Consider the following 20,524-nt stretch of genomic DNA (forward strand, 5'->3'; position numbering starts at 1 on the left):
CTTCACAAGTGATTGCTTAAAAATTTTGAATGAATATTAATGGCACTGAAAGCAGCCATTTTTAACTGTTAGTTATATGGTTGGATATTTTTCTCCGCTGCCAGAAAAAAAACTATCTTCTATTTATTTATTTATTTATTTATTTTGATTTCTGCTATTGACTGTAGCTATAATTACAGTGGAACAGAAAATTATATTATTATATTATTTCAAAATGTAGAACCAGAAGTTTTTTTGTTTTTTTTACTTTTTTTTATTATTATGTTCAACTAGCCAGCATATAGTACATCATTAGTTTTTGATGTAGTGTTCAATGATTCATTAGTTGCGTATAACACCCAGTGCTCATCACCACATGTGCCGTCCTTAATGCCCATCACCTGGTTATCCCCCCAGCCCCCTCCTTCTGTAACCCTCATTCTGGTTCCCAGAGTCCAGAGTCTCTCACAGTTTGTCTCCCTCTCTGATTTCTTCCCATTCAGTTTTCCCTCCTTCGCCCTATGGTCCTCTATGCTATTTCCTTATGTTCCACATATGAGTGAAACCATATGATAATTGTCTTTCTCTGCTTGACTTATTTTACTTAGTATCTTCTATTTAAATATAGTTAGCTACTCTCAATCCAAGGGGCATAAATCCCTATTTTTCCGTGTAATCTTCTCTTTTCTCACTTTATACCAATGACTAATATATTTAATCATCCTTCATTTTTACTGCTGATTTTGTTCGTTTGCTGATGCATTACAGAAAATATTGCAAATATTTGTCTTTTTTTTTTTAAGATTTTATTTATTTATTTGAGAGAGAGAGAATGAGAGATAGAGAGCACGAGAGGGAAGAGGGTCAGAGGGAGAAGCAGACTCCCTGCCGAGCAGGGAGCCCGATGTGGGACTCGATCCCAGGACTCCAGGATCAAGACCTGAGCCGAAGGCAGTCGCTTAACCAACTGAGCCACCCAGGCGCCCGCAAATATTTGTCTTAAATAATGATATGATATTGTGTCACTTAAATCTATTATTTAGAAAAAATATGAAAATTATAAATTTATAACACAAAAGGAACCAAATAATCATCAAGGCAGCTTTTAACTGTGTAATCAGCATTAGTATTCATAATCTTAGTATTCATAATCTTAACAAAAAAGGTGGCTTGAGATGATTCATATTTTCTGATATGAAAATATTAGAATTCCCGTAGTAGCCTTCTCCCCTCTCCCCTTATACACCATTTATATTTGGAACATTGTTCTTTAAAGGAATGTATTAGAACTTGAGAAATTAGTTTTTTATTAGTATTTCCATAGAAACAGTATAACAGTTTTCTCACTTTTCTTTATTCCTAAAGAAATTTTCCTGTTGGAGATAAATTATTTTATTTTCCCATTGTTTCTCATCTAAACCTTTTTCTTTTCAAAATTAAGCCACAGAAATAGTGAAAAGCTTTAGCAGATGACAAAATTGAATATGATGTAATTATTTCAAATGGCATGTCACTTAAGGATCTCTCTAATTTTATTTCCTGGAGTTCCACCAGGAACTTTTTGAGGGGTCAGATGACCCACAATTCCCTGGTTATTGATTATACTGCTTTGTTGTAGGTATTGGTTAATAGTATTGTATGTAAGTGAATTTTTGTTTGTAAGTGAATGATTTAAGATGTTATTCTTAAAATTTAGTCACTTTGCCTTTAGTTAAATCTTACAATTTTTAGATATGTATTCTGTGTAATAATCATTTGGAAAAATATCACCCTTTTTGAGAAACACATAGTTTTATAGTTTCTGTGCAAAGAAATTTGATAGTAACATTTCATCATGAATATTGATGATATTTTAAAATGTCTTGGATTCAAGGTATTTCTATTAGCATATGTCAAGTTTTTGTTTCCTTCTTTGAGGGAAAACTATTTTTTTATTTCATTACTATTTGCATATATACAGAAAAAAGTCCATTTTAAAAGAAGCATAGAATACACTGAACTGTACACTTAAAAATAGTGGAGATGGGGGCACCTCGGTGGCTCAGTGGGTTAAGCGTCTGCCTTCGGCTCAGGTCATGATGCCAGGGTCCTGGGATCTAGTCCCGCATCAGGCTCCCTGCTCAGTCGGCTTCTCCCTCTGCCCGCCCCCCCACCCCAGCTAGTGCAAGCTCTCTCTCTTTCTGTCTCTCACAAAAATAAATAAATAAAATCTTTTAAAAAAAATGATGGAGATGGTAAATTTGATGTTATCTATAATTTGCTACATTAAAAAAACTGGAAAAAGAAAAGCATAGTTAGAAAGGCTGTGTATACAGCAAACTTTGAGCAAGATTAGTATATATTATTTCAATTTAGGGTAAAATAATTCAAAGTAGTTTATAATTTATAATTTCTGAAAATACAGGTTAGTAGGTTCAGTAGATTTCCTTTACATTTTTTTAAAAATGTATTTGCTATTGAAAATGTCCTACAGGTACTTGATATTTACCAGTCTGGAGGCCTAGGCTCTAAGCTGCAGTTCCTGAATTCCACAATGGTCCTGAGTCAGACAGTTCAGCTTTGCTTCTCCTCAAACTGTTTACCCTTCTGTTGTACCTGCCCGCTCTAGGAACTAGATCACATCTCCTAGGTATAATATTACAATAAACACCCAATGGAGGTAGGAATACTGGGACAAAGTAAGGATATGGCTGAAAGAAATCTCCACATTTTCTCCTCTGAACGTAAGATGTTATTTCTGTGAGGTCCTTAAGATTTATCTGGTCCATCCCACACCTTTGAGTTCTCATAGAGGCCCAAAGTGAGTGAATGATCCATCAAGTATCACCAGGGTAACTTTGTTCTCCAGTGATGCTTTTTTAATTCTCCAATTTTTTTAATTGTTCCTCACTGTGTCTCTCCAGAAGAGGCATACCATGGGGTTGCACAGCTGATCTGTCTTCTGTGAGGCTTGGGGTTGGATGGGGAGGGAAGAGAAGAAAGAAAACCTTAAACAAGACTGTTTGGTTTTTTAAATATCTATTGAGTGACTCTGGGCTTGGCACATTACATCACTTGTCTCATTTTTTCTCACAGCAGATAGCTTACTTATGTGGCTGAAAGGCTCTCTGTAGGAGGTTGCTTAAAGAGGCTAATTCAAAGGTGAAGTGACTACTGCAAGTTCAGAATTTATAAATAAATGGTAGATCTGGGATTTGAATCCTGGTCATCCCAATTCTAAAGCCTATATTCTTTTTTTTTTTTGATATTTTATTTATTTATTTGACAGAGAGCACAAGTAGGGGGAGCAGCCCGGAGAGGGAGAGGGAGAAGCAGGTTCCCCACTGAGCAAGGAGCCTGACGTGGGGCTCAATCCCAGGACCCTGGGATTATGACCTGAGCCAAAGGCAGATGCTCAACTGACTGAGCCACCCAGGCGCCTCAAAAGAGATTTCTCTTAATACTTGAATATATAGGGGCAATCCCAGGGTCCTGGGATCAACCCCCACGTTGGGCTCCCTGCTCAGCGGGGAGCCTGCTTCTCCCTCTCCTCCCTGCTTGTGCTTTCTCTCACTATCTCTGTCTCTATCTCTGTCTCTCTCTCTCCCTCTCTCATATAAATAAATACTTGAATATGTATACAAAACCAACTTAAATACCAATTTTAATTTATATATTAATTTGTAGACATACATTTCTTTGGAGACATATAATAGAGTGACCACTACAACCAGTAAACAAATTTCAGATATAAAAACGTTGTATATTATGATAAAGTTCTGTTAAGAGAAATGGAATATAAGTACAAGGTCGGTGAAAAAGGGAAAGATGTATAATTAAAGAAGACCTCATTCACGCGTATCTTTCTTTAAGTCTACTATAGTTAACATCCAGTGTTTTATTAGTTTCAGGTGTACAATGTGATCATTTGACAGTTCTATACCTTACTTGGTGCTCATCAAGATAAGTGTAATCCCCTTTGCCTATTTGACCCATCCCCCATCCACCTCCCCTCTGGTAACCATGAGTTCTCCATACTTAAGAGTCTGGGTTTTTTTGGTTTATCCCTTTTTCTCTCCTTTATTCTTTGATTTCTTTCTTAAATTCCACATATGAATAAAATCATGGTATGTGTCTTTCTCTAATTGACTTATTTTGCTTAACATTATACTCTCTAGATTCATCCATGTTGATGCAATAGACAAGATTACATTCTTTTCTAAGACTTTTCTAAGGCTGAATAATAACTCCGTGTGTGTGTGTGTGTGTGTGTGTGTGTGTGTGTGTGTGTGTATACACACATGTATAGATGTATTTACCATATCTTCTTTATCCATTCATTTATCCATGGACACTTGGGCTGCTTCCATAATTTGGCTATTGTAAATAATTCTGCAATAAATATAGGGGTGCCTATATCTTTCCAAATTAGTGTTTTCATATTCTTTGGGTAAATACCCACTAATGCAATTACGGGCAGTTCTAATTTAATTTTTGAGGAACCTCCATAATGTTTTCCACAGTGGCTGCATCTGTTACATTCTCACCAAGAGTATACATTATCGCCAACACTTCTTTCTTGTGTTGTTTTTGCCATTTTGACAGGTGTGAGCTAATAGCTCATTGTATTTTTGATTTGCATTTCCCTGATCATGAGTGATGTTGAGCATCTTTTCATGTGTCTGTTGACCATCTGGATGTCTTCTTTGGAGAAATGACTATTCATGTCTTCTGCCCATTTTTAACCAGATTATTTTTTCTTTTTTGGTATTGAGTTGTATAAGTTGTTGATATACTTTTAGTTACTAACCCTTTATCAGATATGACATTTGCAGATATCTTCTCCCATTTAGTAGATTGTCTTTTAGTTTTGTTGATTGTTTCCTTTGCTTTGCAATAGCTTTTTATTTTGATGTCGTTCCAAGAGTTTATTTTTACTTTGGTTTTCCTTGCCTCAGGAGACATATCTTGAGAAATATTCCTATAGCCAATGTCAGAGAAAATACTGCCTGTGCTCTATTCTAGGATTTTTATGGTTTCAGGTCTCACATTTAGGTCCTTAATCCATTTGAGGTTATTTTTGTGTGTGATGTAAGTGGTACAGTTTCATTTTTTGGCATGTAGCCATCTAGTTTTCCCAAAACCATTTGTTGAAGAGACTGTCTTTCCATTGGATATTATTCCCTGCTTTGTCAAGGATTAATTGATCATTTAATCATGGGTTTCTTTCTGGGCTTTCTGTTCTGTTCTGTTAATCTGTGTGTCTCTTTTTGTGCCAGTATCATACTGTTTTGATTACTGTAACTTTCTGGTATAACTTGAAATCTGGAATTGTGATCCTTCCAGCTTTGTTTTTCTTTTTCAAGATTGCTTTGGCTATTTGTGGTCTTTTTTGGTTGCATACAATTTTAAGATTGTTCTAGTTCTGTGAAAAATGCTGTTGGTATTTTGGTAGGGATTGCATTAAATGTGTAGATTGCTTTGGGTATTATAGACATTATAACAATATTGGTCCTTAAAAAAAAAAAAAAAACAATATTGGTCCTTCCCATCCATGAACATGGACTATCTTCCCATTTGTTTGTGTTAATTTCTTTTATAGTCTTTCACCTAGTTTTATAATCTTTCACCTCATTGGTTGAGTTTATTCCTAGGTATTTTATTATTTTTGGATTGTTTTCCTAATTTCTCTTTCTGCTACTTATTATTAGTGGATAGAAATGCAACAGATTTCTGTACATTGATTTTGTATCCTGCAACCTTACTGAATTGATTTATCAGTTTTAGTAGTTTTTGCTGGAGTCTAGGGTTTTCTGTATATAGTATTGTGTCATCTGCAAGTTGTGAGAGTTTTACCCCTTTCCTACCAATTTGGGTGCCTTTTATTCCTATATGTGGTCTGATTGCTGTGGCTAAGGCATCTAGTACTATGTTGAATAAAAATGGTGAGAGTAGACATCCTTGTCTTGCTCCTGGCCACAGGGGGAAAGCTGTCAGGTTGTTGTTGTTTTTGTTGTTGTTGTTGTTTTTTACCATTGAGTATGATGTTAGCTGTGGGTTTTCATATATGGCCTTTATTATGTTAAGCTATGTTCCCTTGAAACCTCTTTTGTTGAGGGATTTTATCATGAATGAATGTTGTACCTTGTCAAATGCTTTTTCTTCATCTATTGAAATGATCATATGGCTTTTATCCTTTCTCTTCTTTTTTTGTTTTAAGATTTTATTTATTTATTTATTTATTTGAGAGAGAGACAGAGAGCATAAGTGGGGGGGTGGAGCAAAGGGAGAAGGAGAGGGACAAGCAGACTCCCTGCTGAGTGCAGAGCCAACTCAGTGCTCAATCCCAGGACCCTGGGATCATGACCTGAGCTGAAGTCAGACGCTTAATTGAGCCACCCAGGCACCCCTGTCCTTACTCTTATTAATGCTATGTATCGCCTTGCAAATATTGAAACACTCTTGCATCCAGGAAATCACAGTTGATCATGGTGAATGATTTTTTTTTAATATGTTCTTTGATTCAGTTTGCTAATATTTTGTTGAGGAATTTTGCATGTATATTCGTTAGAGATATTGGCCTGTAGTTCTTTTTTTTGTTTTTATTTAAATTCCAGTTAGCTTACATACACTGTAATATTAGTTTTAAGTATGCATTATAGTGATTCATCACTTAACATATATCACCCAGTGCTCATCACAACTGCACTCCTTATTCTGCATCACCTATTTAACCCATCGCCTCACCTACCTACCTTCTGGTAATCATCACTTTGTTCTCTATACTTAAGAGTCTATTTCTTGGGGGCCTGGGTGGCTCAGTCAGTTAAGCAGCTGCCTTTGGCTCAGGTCATGATCCGACTGTCCTGGGATCGAGCCCCACGTTAGGCTCCTTGCTCAGTGGGGAGACAGTTTCTCCCTCTGCCTGCCACTCCCCCTGCTTGTGCTTGTCCTCTCTCCCTCTCTCTCTCTGTCAAATAAATAAATAAAATATATATTTTTAAAAAGTCTATTTCTTGCTTTGCCTCTCTTTTTTTCCCCTTTGCTCATGTTTTATTTCTTAAATGCCACATATGAGTAAAATCATATGGTATTTGTCTTTTCTCTGACTTGTTTCACTTAGCATAATACTTTCTAGCTCCATCCATGTTGTTGTACATGGCAAGATTTCATTCTTTTTTATAGATGAGTGATAGTCCGTTGCATGTATGTATGTGTGTGTGTATATTTACACACACACACACCACATATTCCTTATCCATTAATCAGTCAATAGACACTTGGGCTGTTTCCATAATTTGCTATTGTAGATAATGCATGCATCCCTTTGAATTAATATTTTTGTGTACTTTGGGTAAATGCCTAGTAGTGCAATTGCTGGATCATAGAGTACTTCTATTTTTAACTTACTGAGGAACTTTACCATCATGTTTTCCACAATGGCTGCACCACTTTGCACTCCCACCAACAGTGCAAGAGGGTTTCTCTTTCCCCACATCCTCACCAACACCTGTTGTTTTTTGTGTTGTTGATTTTCAGCATTCTGACAGGTGTGAGGTGATACCTAATTGTAGCTTTGATTTGTATTTCCCTGATGATCACTGATGTGGAGCACCTTTTCATGTGTCTGTTGGTCATATGTGTATTCACGTCTTCTGCCTGTTTTTAATTGGATTATTAAGTTTTGGGGTGTTGAGGTGTATAAGTTCTTTATATATCTTGGATACTAACCCTTTATCAGGGTTGTCATTAGCAAATATCTTCTCCCATTCATAGGCTGTCTTTCAGTTTTGTTGATTGTTTCCTTTTCTGTGCAGAAGCTTTTTACTTTTATATAGTCCCAATAGTTTATTTTTGCTTTTGTTTCCCTTGCCTCAAGAGACACATTAGGAAAAATGTTGCTACAGCCAATGTCACAAAAATTACTTCCTGTGCTCTCTTCTAGGATTTTTATGGTTTCAGGTCTCATATTTAAGTCCTTAATCCAGTTTGAGTTTATTTTTGTGTATGGTATAAGAAAGTGGTACAGTTTCATTCTTTGGCATGTCGTTGTCCAGTTTTCCCAACATCATTTGTTTAAACCATTTTTCCCCATTGTATATTGTTTCCTGTTTTGTCAAAGATTAACTGACCATATAGTTGTGCGTTCATTTCTGTGTTTTCTGTTCTGTTTTCTTGATCTATGTGTCTGTTTTTGTGCCAGTACCATACTGTTCTGATTACTATAGCTTTGTAATATAACTTGGCATCCAGAATTGTGACACCTCCAGCTTTGCTTTTCTTTTTCAAGGTTGCTTTGGCTGATTCATGGTCTTTTGTGGTTCTATACACATTTTAGGATTGTTCTAGCTCTGTGAAAAATGTTATGTTGGGGTTTTGATAGGGATTGCATTAAATGTGCAGATTGCTTTGGGTAGTATAGACATTTTAACAGTATTTGTGTTTCCGATTCATGAGCATAGAATGTCTTTCCATTTCTTTGTGTTACCTTCAATTTTTTTCATGAATGTTTTATAGTTTTCAGAGTACAGGTCTTTCACCTCTTTGGTACATTAATATCCTGGAACTTTACTGAATTCTTTTATCAGTTCTAGCCATTTTTTAGGTTTTATATACATATATAGTATCATGTGATCCGCAAATAGTGGAAGTTTTACTTCTTCCTTGCTGATTTGTATGCCTTTTATTTCTTTTTGTTTGATTGTTGTGGCTAGGATTTCCAGTACCAAGTTGAATAAAAGTAGTGAGAGTGGGTACCCCTGTCTTGTTCCTGACTGTAGAGAAAAGCTCTTAGTTTTTCCCTATTTAAGATGATATTAACTGTGGTTTTTTTCATATATAGCCTTTATTATGTTGAAGTATGTTCCCTTTAAACCTACGTTGTCCAGAGTTGTTATCACGAATAAATGTTGTACCTTGTCAAATGCTTTTTCAAATCTATTGAAATGATCATGATTCTTATCTTTTCTTTTGTTAATGTAATATATCACATTGATTGATTTGTGGATATTGAACCACACTTGCAACCCAGGAATAAATCCCACTTGATCATAATGAATGATTTTTTTTAATGTATTGTTGGACTCAGTTTGCTTGTATTTTATTGAGAATTTTGGCATCTATGTTCATCAAGAATATTGGCCTGTAGTTAACTTTATTAGTGGTATCATTATGGGTTTGGTATCAGGATAATGCTGGCCTCATAGAATGAATTTTGACATTTTGCTTCCTATTTATTTTTTTAATAGTTTGAGAAGAATAGGTATTACCTCTTATTTGTTTGGTAGACTTCATCTGTGAAGCCACCTGGTTTGTTGGAGTGTTTTGAGTACTGATTCAATTTCATTGCCTGTAATCTGTTCAAGCAGATCTGTTCTATTTCTTCCTCATTCAGTTTTAAGAGGTTGTAGGTTTCTAGAAATGTATCCATTTCTTCTAGAATGTCCAATTTTTTGGTATGTAATTATTTGCAATATTCTCTTACAGTCAGTTGTATTTCTTTCGTGTTGGTTATTATTTCTCCTCTTTTATTTCTGATTGTGTTTGAGTCCTCTCTCTCTCTCTCTCTCTCTCCCTCCCTCCCTCCCTCCCTCCCCCTCCCCCCCCTTCCTGTGCAGAAGCTTTTTACTTTTATATAGTCCCAATAGTTTATTTTTGCTTTTGTTTCCCTTGCCTCAAGAGACACATCAGGAAAAATGTTGCTACAGCCAATGTCACAAAAATTACTTCCTGTGCTCTCTTCTAGGAGAGCTCCCCCTTCCCTTCCTCCCTCCCTCTCTTTTTCTTGATGACTCTGGCTAAAGGTTTGTCAATTTTATTATCTTTAGAAAGAACCAGCTCCTGGTTTCATTGATATGTTCTATTGGCTTTTTAGTTTTATTTTGTTTATTCCTGATCTAATCTTTATTCTTTCTTCTACTGGTTTTGGGTTTTGTCTGTTCTATTTCTAGCTCTTTTAGGTATAAGTAGGGTTGTATATTTGAGATTTTTCTTGCTCTTGAGGTAGGGCCATATTGCTGTAAACTTTACTCTTAGAAAATCTTTGCTGTATCCTGAAGATTTTGGAGCACTGTGTTTTCATTTTCATTTGTCTACATGTATTTTTTTAGTGGGGGAGGGACAGAGGGAGAGGAGAGAGAGAATCTTAAGCAGGCTCCATGGAGCCTGACACTGGGCTCAATCTCACAACCCTCAGATCATGACCTGAGCTGAAATCAAGAGTTGGACATTTAACTGACTGAGCCACCCAGGCACCTTGTCTCCATGTAGTTTTTGCTTTTCTCTTTTATTTTTTGGTTGACCCATTCATTGTTAATAGCATGTTATTTAACCTTCATGTATTTGTGCTCTTTCTATATTTTTTCTTGTGGTTGATTTCTAATTTCATAGTGTTGTGGTCAGAAAAGATGCATGGTATGACTTTGACCTTTTTCAATTTGTTGAAACTTGTTTTGTGACCTAATGTGTGATTTATTCTGGAGATTGATCCATGTGCACTTGAAAACGATGTATTCTGCTGTTTTAGGATGGAATGTTCTGAATACATCTGGTAAATCCATGTGGTTCCATGTGTCATTCAAAGCCACTGTTTCCTTGTTGATTTTCTCTTTGGATGATCTGTCTATTGATGTAAATGGGATGTTAAAGTCCCATACTATTATTATATTACTACCTATTAGTCCCTTTATGTTTGTTATTAACTTATTTTATGTACTTGGGTACCCCCATGTTGGGTACATAAATATTTACAATTATTATATTACCTTGTTGGATTGTTTTCTTTATGATTATATGGTGTCCTTCTTTGTTTCTTGTTACAGTCTTTGTTTTAAAGTCTATTTTGTTCACTATAAGTATTGCTCCCTGGCTTTTTTACTTCTATATGCTTCATAAATGCTTCTCCATCCCTTCACTTTAAGTCTTCATGAGTCTTTAGGTCTTAAATGAGTCTCTTATAGGCACCATAATGGTGGGTCTTGTATTTTATCTATTCTGTCACCCTATGTCTTTTGATTGGAGCATTTAGTCCACTTATACCCAAAGTAATTATTGATAGCTAGGTACTTAGTTGCCATTTTATTACTTGTTTTGTCAGATTTGGCCAGCAAACCCTGAGACAGGGAATGAAAGGATTACTCCCAGCACCTTAATAAGGGAAAGGGGAGGCCTGGGGGCCAGATACTCTAATGGTGAAAAGCCTTGCGCCAACCTCTGTCTCTCCTTTCATTGTGAGTTTAATTAATACCCCACGTGCAGGACAAGGAGTTCGTGAAGTACGTGACCACTATAGGTGCCTGTATTTAAGCATTTACTCCCTGGATGAAACCCTTGAGCCGCAGTAAGAATCCGGGCGTGTTCAGCCAAGAAACTTAAAGAGGCACCCAGCGTTCAGGGCACTCCCTCCTTGCATTTCAATTAGTCTCATCCAGGGAGGCATATACAAGTCAGGTTTTATCTATCCAGGCACTGTGACTCCCCACATTGTTTTATGGTGGTTTGTTGTTCTTCTTTCTTCTCTTCTCTCATGGTTAGTTGGCATTCTTTAGTGGTATACTTACATTCCTTTCCCTTTATTTTTTATATATCCATTACTGGTTTTTGATTTATGTTATCATTGGTTTGTCTGTAACATCTTCTGCATATAATAGTCTATATTAGGTTGATGATCGCTTAAGTTTGAACCCATTCTTTGCTCCTCTCCCTCACCTCCCCACATTTTAGATAAACAGTGTCATACTTTACATGCTTTTATTTTGTGAGTCCCTTGACTGATTTTTACAATATACTTATTTTTCTGCTCTTGTGCTTCCTACTTTTCTTGTTTATTATGTTCTATCCTTTCCACACAAAGAGTCCCCTTTAAGATTTCTTGTGGGGCTGGTCTAGTGGTCATGAATTCCTTTAACTTTTATTTGTCTGAGAAACTCTTTATCTCTCCTTCTATTCTGAATGATAGCCTTGCTGCATAGAGTATTCTTGGCTGAAGATTTTTCCATTCAACACTTTGAATGTATCATGCCACACCCTCTGGCCTCCACAGTTTCTGCTGAAAACCAGCTGATAGCCTTATGGGGCTTCTTTTGTTTGTAACTGTTCTCTTTTCTCGTTCTGCTTTTAAAATTCTCCCTCTATCACTACTTTTTGGCATTTCAATATTATGTATCTTGGTGTGGAGCTCCTTGGGTTGGTTTTGTTGGGAGATCTCTGCATCTCCTGAGTCTGGATATATTTCCTTTCCCACATTCGGGAAGTTTACAGCTATTATTTATTCAAATGAAACTTTTGCCCCTTTTTCTCTCTCTTCTCCTTCTGGGATCGCTATTATGAGAATGTTAGTACATTTGATGGTGTCACTGAGCTCCCTAAGTCTATTCTGATTTTGTATTATTTTTTCTCTCTCTCCTATTCAGTTTGATTCCTTTCCATTACTTGGTCCTCCAAGTTGCTGATCCATTCTGCTTCCTTTAGTCTACTGTTAATTCCTTCTAATGTATATTTAATTTCAGTTATTGATTCTTCATCTCTAATTGGTTCTTGTTTATAATTTCTGTCACTTTGTTAAGGGTCTCACCTAAGTCCTCGACTCTTTTCTCAAAGCCAGTGAGTATCTTTGTGATCATTAGTTTCAATTCACTATCAGGCATATTACTTATCTCTGTTTTGTTTTTATCTCTTGCTGTGATTTGTCCTGTTACTTCCTTCAGGACATAGTCCTCTGTCTCCTAATTTTGTCTAACTCCGTGGTCTGTTTCTGTGTGTTAAAAAAGTTAGCTATATCTCCTGCTCTTGAAAGTTATGGCCTTATGAAGAAAAGGTCATTTAGTGCCCTGCATTGGAGTATCCCCTGTTCACCAGAACCTGGCACTTCAGGAGTGTCTCCTGTGTGTTGCCTGAATCCTACTTTCCTGGTTGAGCTGCTTTTGCCTTCAGTCCAGTCATCTGCAATGGCTCTCTTTGTCTGTGGTGGGCAGTATTTGGTCCCTGTGTTGCTAATGGGCCAGTCTCAGACCACCTTGGGCTTGAGTTGAGTCAGACCAGCCATTTCTCAGAGTTGCAGTAGCACCAAACTGCAGAGTACCTTCCCTGTGTCATCCCCTGAGAAGCTTTAATTGGTGGGTGGGATCTGCAGTCAGACCAACTGTCTGCCCCTAGCCCACTGCTGGGTCCATAGTCTGACTAGTGTGTGTGGTTATCTTTCCCTCTGTCTGAGGCAAGAGTTACTTTGGAGTTGTTCTGGGCCTTGTTGGGGCTGCTTTCATACTACCAGGCTTTTGGCACTGTTTTGGATGTGCTCTAGCCAAGAGCATATTTGAGGGTGTTATCCACATAGTTTGTCAGGTTGGACCTGCGGTTTTTGCAAGGTCTTTTGCAAGACGGAAGCTACAATCACCAGTACTAAGGCCAGCTGGTTTGGAGGGAGTGGATCCACAAAGTATGTGGGGGTGGGTGCACAGTGTTAGCAAGGTGTGCACAGTGTTAGCAAGGTTTGCACAGGTCCTCTGGTGGAAGAGTTCTACCAGGGCAGGACTTACAGTATCAGCAAGTTAGGTTGGGAGTGTTGGCACTGCACTGGTTCCTGCAGATGGACATGTATTTATGCTGGGAGGCAGGGGAGGGAAATACCACTTGACAATCGCTTTGTTCCTAGAGAAGTCTCCCATGGAAGCCTGCCCCTCTAGCACATACTCTGCAATTTGTATAAACAAATTCCCCTCCAGTATGACCCTGGCACTTTTCAAACTGCTGCTTCTATCCTGTATCGCCTCAAGCTGTTTTTTGTACTGTCTCTTTAAGGGCAGTGACTCCATTTTCTCTCACCTACGGCTCCCCAGGAGTGGAGCCCAATGATTTTTAGTTTCAAATTTTAAGTCCTGCTGGTTGTAAGAACTCATGAAATTTGGCCCTTCTGATTTTCAAAGCCAAAATGGTTAGGGGGATTTGTCTTCCCTGTGAGGTTTCCCTATTGTGAGAGTCTGTTTCTCTCCCTATAGTATCCCTCCCTCCTGTAAACACTCCTGCAGGTCTGTTTAGCTCCCCACCTTTTGGCTCCCCACTTTGTCTCTGCCGTTGCTACCCTCTTAGATGTGGCCTCTTCTCTATATTTAGTTTTGTAGTTTGTTCTATCAATCTTTCGGTTATTTTCTGGGTTATTTACACTGATGTGAGTGTTATCTAGTTGTATACCTAAGATGAGGTGAGCTTAGGGTCCTCCTACTCCCCCCATGTTTTCCAGCAATCTTGTTCATGCGGTTTTTGTGTGTGTGGATAATGGTGGGTAAAAATTCAATATGGTATTTATATTCCACTGGATACACTTTTATAGAACAATTATTTTAAAATCTCAATAATTCTAATAGATTTGAAAATTACATATTTTGTAGTGGTTTAAACTGATGAAAATACTTAGATTACTTTTTTAGAAGTGAACTTAAATGTATTAAGGGATATAAAGTTTTCAAAAATTCCTTTAGGGCCTGTCTGAGCAAAAATGCTTAAAGACCAGTGGACTAAAGAACTAGAGAGCTTGGAAAAGCATGCTAGAACCATATCCTGGTAATTGCTTTTATCTGGATACCTAAAATAATGATAATTCATTATAAGACTGATCATTGAAAAGTGGGTAGATTAGCAGTCATTTCAAAGAGCAGTTACCATAGGCAACCAAAAGCTACAGTTGACATTAATTACATTTAAATTCATCCTTTGATAAATGCTGTACTTTGAGATTAAGGGTAATGGTGCCCACAAATTAGAACACCTTGACATAATTATGTTTCCTGTGGGGCAGGGTGGTGGGTAGCTAATAATTGGAATTTTCTGCAGAGGTCAAGAAATGTCAACGAATAGACCCAACATGGCTCACAACTGCCCATATTTTCATCTCTGCTCTTTCTTCCTTTGTAATCAGAACAGTTTGTGACCTTGGCCTTCAAATGGAGTGTTGAGCATGTATATGAGAAGATTATAGTTTATAAGAATATACTTGCTTATAAAGATGGTGTCTGTTGCTTCTTCTTGAAAAACTAATGTGTATAAAGAACAACAATAAAAGTAGAGGAGAAATAAGTTTTATTTTCAACTTTAAATTTTTAAACAATTGAATTTTGATATACAACTGTATATACATTTAATTTTCAACCATCTTAAAATGCATCACAAAAAGAAATAATAGCTCTTCCCTTCTCCCCCCACTATAAAGTATAAGGATCAGTTAACTGCCTTTTGAAAGACATTACTGTAAATTAACAGAGTGTAGGCAACAAGTGTAAAACTTAAAATACTGTGAAGACCTTGAATATTGATTTGAAATATTCCGGAAAGGAAGATTATAATTAATATTTTGTTAGGAGTTACAAATTCAAGTGTCTAAAGGGACCCAGAAGGAAACCAAAGAGTGAAGCAGTTTGGAAAGGTGGGGACTTTGGCTGCCTATAGGCACTATAACTCTGTCTGAAAAGGGCCAGTTGGTTAACAGACCTGGTATTTCAAGAGAAGCTGGAAATCAGATTTTTATGTGAAATCTGATTTTTTATTTAAGTTTTACCAAGGAATTAAAAGTATTTAAAACAATGCATGAGCCAAATAAAACACATCTTCATGCTGAATTTGGCCCATAGTCTGCCACTTTATCATTTTTGCTTTATTGCTCTTCTAAATTCTTTATTTGAAATGTACATTTTTGTCAAGTAGTTTCTAGGAGTTATTTGAAGTTTTCCAGAATTCTAACTATAACTTATTTCAAAGCAAACTTATAAAAAATTTCTTTAGGGAATGAGATCAATAATTTCTCAGGTAGTAATTAAAGGCAACCACATGGTTACCTCACTGAGCTCAATTCTGTAGAAGCTTATATTTTTTAATTCACTTTTGGCCTATAATTACACATTTCTTGGGAACATTAGGAAACACTACTGAAATGACTTTGGGTTAAACTTGTCGTAGAATCTCTCTAGCCTGCGTCTGATTATTTTCTTAGTAATTAAAAATACTTTAATGCTCAAAATTTAAAGAACCTGTGAATAAATGGTCTATCTTAAAAAGAAGTGAACTGGCCTTACTAAATTGGACTTGATTGAAATTATTTTAGGCATTTCTAACCTTGTGTAGTATGAAAGAAAAACATGATATGAATGCTTGGCATTGAATTACCTTACACCAAATGCTGAATCCAATTTCTCACTTTAGTATTTTATTGCATTTTATTTTATTAATACCTTATATTATGGGATTTTGGTTAAAATAATGAAATAGGATTATACGAACATTGCTTAGTTTTGTTTTTACTGTCTTGTTGAGGCAACAGATGAGGCCTACTACATGCTAAAAAGTATATATAATGATATTGGGAAGAAGTTACTGTTTGTACAACATGGACCCTTTGTGTAGGGAAAATTTTCTCCTGATTAATGCTTATTCTTTTTCCCAGAATCCACCTGCCAAATTAGTCAATTGTTTCTCTCTGCTGTCCCAACATATTAAAACCAAGTTCAAATAAATCTTGTTTGCTACCCACTTAGATGATATATTGATAATTAAGTTGGACTTATTAATTAGCCTTAAATTTCTCTTTGGAGATGACATATCTACACTTCCATATTTCACTGGAACATAGTATTGTGAAAAAAATAGCATATTCTCACTAGAGGTAGAGAAGAATAGGAAATACTACTTGATACTATAATGCAGTCCAGCACGTATTTGCTGATTAGACCATGATTCATTTCAGTGACTATTTGGGAGCCATGTCCTGGTTAGGTGATGTAGATAGAAATATCTATAAATCAGGGTATCCAGAGGAGCTTACATCTTTTTGTTTTGTTTTGTTTTGTTTTGAGAGAGAGTGCCCAAACATGGGAGTGGCACATGAAAGGGGGAGAGAGAATCCCATGACCCTGAGATCATTACCAGAGCCAAAATCAAGAGTCGAATGCTTAACCTTCTGAGTCCGCCATGGGTCCCTCAGAGGAGCTTACATCTTAAAAAGTGCTATTAGTAGAGAAAAGTGTACTCAGATACCAGTAAGAAAAGCAAAGTAGGGCCTTGATAAATGAGAATGACTTTGACAATGGAATGTGTTCTACTGATGAGGAATTGAGAAATTATTTTACTTAAACTTGCTCTTTCTTCTATAGTTATAATAGTCTACCAGTGTGACCTTCCTGGTTTTGACAATTGTACTGTGGTTATATAGGATGTTGACATTAGGGGAAACTGAATGAAGGATATATGAAAACTTTATATGATTGTTTTTTATAATGAAATAAAATTTACATTACATAGAATTAGCCATGTGAAGTGTACCATTCAATGATATTTAGTATATTTACAATGTTTTACGACCATCACCTACTTCCAGTAGCTTTTCTTCATTTCTAAAGGGAACCCTGTACCCATTAAACAATCATCATTTTCCCTTTGGCACCTGCTAATCGGCTTTCTCTCTATATAGATTTGCCTATTATTGGTTTTTCATCTAAATGAAATCATAAGGATGTGACCTTTTTTGTCTGGCTTCTTTCACATAGCATAATGTTTTAAGGGTTCATCCATGTTGTACCATGTATCAGCACTTCAGGGTTATTTTTGTTTGGGGCTTTAAAATATTTTTATTGTATGAATGGCATTTTGTTTATCCATTCATCCATTGGTGAACATTTGGGTTATTTCCAGTTTTTGACTACTGTGAATAGTGCTAAGAGTATTCATGTACAAGTATTTGTTTAAATACCTGTTTTCAATTGTTTGGGGTATATACCTAAGTATAGAAATGCAGGGTCATGTGGTAATTCTATGTTCAACTTTTTGAAGAACTGCCAAACTGTTTTCCACAACCAGTGCACCATTTCATACTCCCAGCAGCAGTGTACAAAATTTCCTATTTCTTCACTTCCTCCCCAACACTTACAATTTTTTGGCTTTTGATTATTGCCATCCTAGTGGTTGTGAAGTGGTTTCTCATTATGCTCTTCTTTTATAATTCCTTAATAACTAACAGTGTTGAGCATCTTTTGATGTGCTTAGTAGCCATTTGTGTATGTTCTTAGGAGAAATTTCTAGTCCTTTCCCCATTTTTTTTAAGATTTTATTCATTTGACAGAGAGAGAGAGGGAGAGCAGGAACACAAGCAGGGGGAGAGGGAGAGGGAGAAGCAGGGAGCCCGACGTGGGGCTCGATCCCAGGACCCTGGGATCATGACCTGGGCCGAAGGCAGACGCTTAACGACTGAGCCACCCAGGCAGGCACCCCCTTTGCCCATTTTTTAATTAGGTTATTTTTATTGTTGAATTGTAAAGGTTTTGTACATAGCTACTAGACCTTTATCAGAGATAAGATATTTGCAAGTATTTTTTCCCATTCTATGGAATTGTCTTTTCAATTCCTTGATAGTATCCTGTGATGTACAAAAGTTTTTCATTTTGATGAATCTGATTCATTTATTTCTTCTTTTGCTGAGTATTCTTTTGGTGTTATATCTAAAAATCCATTTCCAAATCCAAGGTCATAAAGATTTTCCCATATGTTTTCATTCAAGAGTTTTATAGTTTTAGCCCCTTGATCCATTTTGAGTTAATTTTTGATATATGGTTTGAGGTAAGATTCTAAATTTAATCTTTTCTTTGGCTCAAGATGTTGGAATTAATATTCATAAGAGATAACCATACCATTCTTCATTGTCTTGGAAAAAACATCTATGATAATATTAAATCATTTTTCCTTATACTTAAAAAAAGATTCGAAGACATATATAAGAGCTAAAGCTATAAAATTCTCAGGAGAAAGCATATGGGTAAATCTATATGAACTTGGTTTCTGAAATGGATTCTTAGATATGTCAGCATAAGAACAATCAACAAAAAAAATAAATGAACAGGATTCATGAAAATTAAAAGCTTCTGTACATCACAGGACACTGTCAAGAAAGTGAAAAGCCAATGTGCAGAACTTTTACAACTTTTACAACTCAAAAATAAAACATAATATTTAATAATCTAACTTAAAAGTAGACTAAGGATTTGAGTGGATACTTCTCCAAAGATATACAAATGGCCAATAAATACTTAACACATACTCAACATCATTAGCCATCAGGAAAACACAAGTCAAAACCATAAGACACACACCCTCTAGGATAACTATAATAAAACAAAGGGACAATAAATAATAAGTGTTGACAAAGAAATGGAGATGTTGGAACCCTCTGACATTGCTAATTAAGAACATAATATGGTGAAGCCACTTTAGAATATAGTTTGACAGTTCCTCAGAAAGATAAATATACAGTTACCATGTGACCCAGCAATTCTTAGATATATACCCAAAAGAATTGAAAACATATGTCCACATAAAAGCTTGTACATGAATATTCAAAGCACCATTATTTATAATAGCCAAGAGTGGAAACAAGCCAAATGTCCATCAACAGATAAATGAATAAACAAAAAGTATAGCCATACAGTGAAATATTACTCAGCCATGAAAAGGACTGAAGTACTGCCATGTGCTACAACATAGATGAACCTGAAATTCATTCTAAGTGAAAAAAAACAGACATAAAAGGCCATATATTCTGTGATTCCATTTATATGAACAGGGAAATCCATAGTGATATAAAGCAAATTAGTAGTTGCCAAGGGCTAGAGGGAGGGGAGAATGGGAAGTAAATAATGGATACAGGGTTTCTTTTTGAGGTAAAGAAATTTTTTCCATCGATAATGGTGATGGTTACAAACTGTGACTGTACTAAAAAGCATTAAATTGTCTGCTCTAAAAGACTGAATTTTATGATGCGAGAATTATCTCAACAAAAATCAGTAAATTTTAAAAATATCTTGCAGGCAGAGATTTTTCTGTTTTAAAACTGCTTATTTGATATTTGCCTTAAGAAAATTATTTTTTTTTTTTAGGAATTTATCGTGGCATCCTGCATTGACCACTAAAAATAAAATGCGAATTCCACATTCGCACGCGTTTATTGATCTGACTACAGATTTTACAGCAGGTAAGTTGCACAAAAATGTAAAATATTTCTTTTGAACTGCCAAAGAATTACAAGATTTTATTTATTCTTTTCTTGGTAATCATTTCCTGTTGAATTGAATGTTAAAACCAAAATGTTAAAAGATTATAAGGAAGTCAGTGATCTTAGGTACACATTAAAAGTACTGGATATAGGGGCTCCTCGGTGGCTCAGTCAGTTAAGTGTCTGCCTTAGGGTCAAGTCATGATCCCAGAGTCCTGGAATTGAGCCTCAAGTCTGGCTCCCTGGGAGCCTGCTTCTCCCTCTGCCCCTCCCCGTATTCTCTCTCTTTCTCAAATAAATAAAAATCTTTAAAAAAAAATAAAGTACTGGATATAATAAATAAACCTTTAGTTGCTTTTGTTGTTTGTTAACCATATCAAAATTTGGATTCTCCACTTATGGATTCATGATAATTTAGACACCAGTTGCCTGATGTTTCTTTCCCTTTCCATTTAAAAATTATTGACTAATAAATGCTATAAATTTAATTATAAGAAAAATATTTAGCTTATAATTTAAAATTTTCAAAGGCTTTTTACAACTTTT

At 36.0% G+C, this 20,524-nt stretch overlaps 1 protein-coding gene across 1 annotated transcript in view; it reads left to right on the forward strand.

The window, feature by feature from the left end:
* The window catches only part of ITFG1 (integrin alpha FG-GAP repeat containing 1), a 327,184-nt gene that overhangs the window by 13,217 nt on the left and 293,443 nt on the right, over positions 1-20,524 (forward strand). Inside the window, exon 6 of the mRNA XM_027620347.2 lies at positions 19,863-19,957. Coding sequence (XP_027476148.1) covers positions 19,863-19,957 — 95 coding nt within the window. The remainder of the gene's footprint in view (positions 1-19,862; positions 19,958-20,524) is intronic.

This window comes from Zalophus californianus, chromosome 17, assembly GCF_009762305.2.
Source record: "Zalophus californianus isolate mZalCal1 chromosome 17, mZalCal1.pri.v2, whole genome shotgun sequence".
Classification (NCBI taxonomy): domain Eukaryota; kingdom Metazoa; phylum Chordata; class Mammalia; order Carnivora; family Otariidae; genus Zalophus; species Zalophus californianus.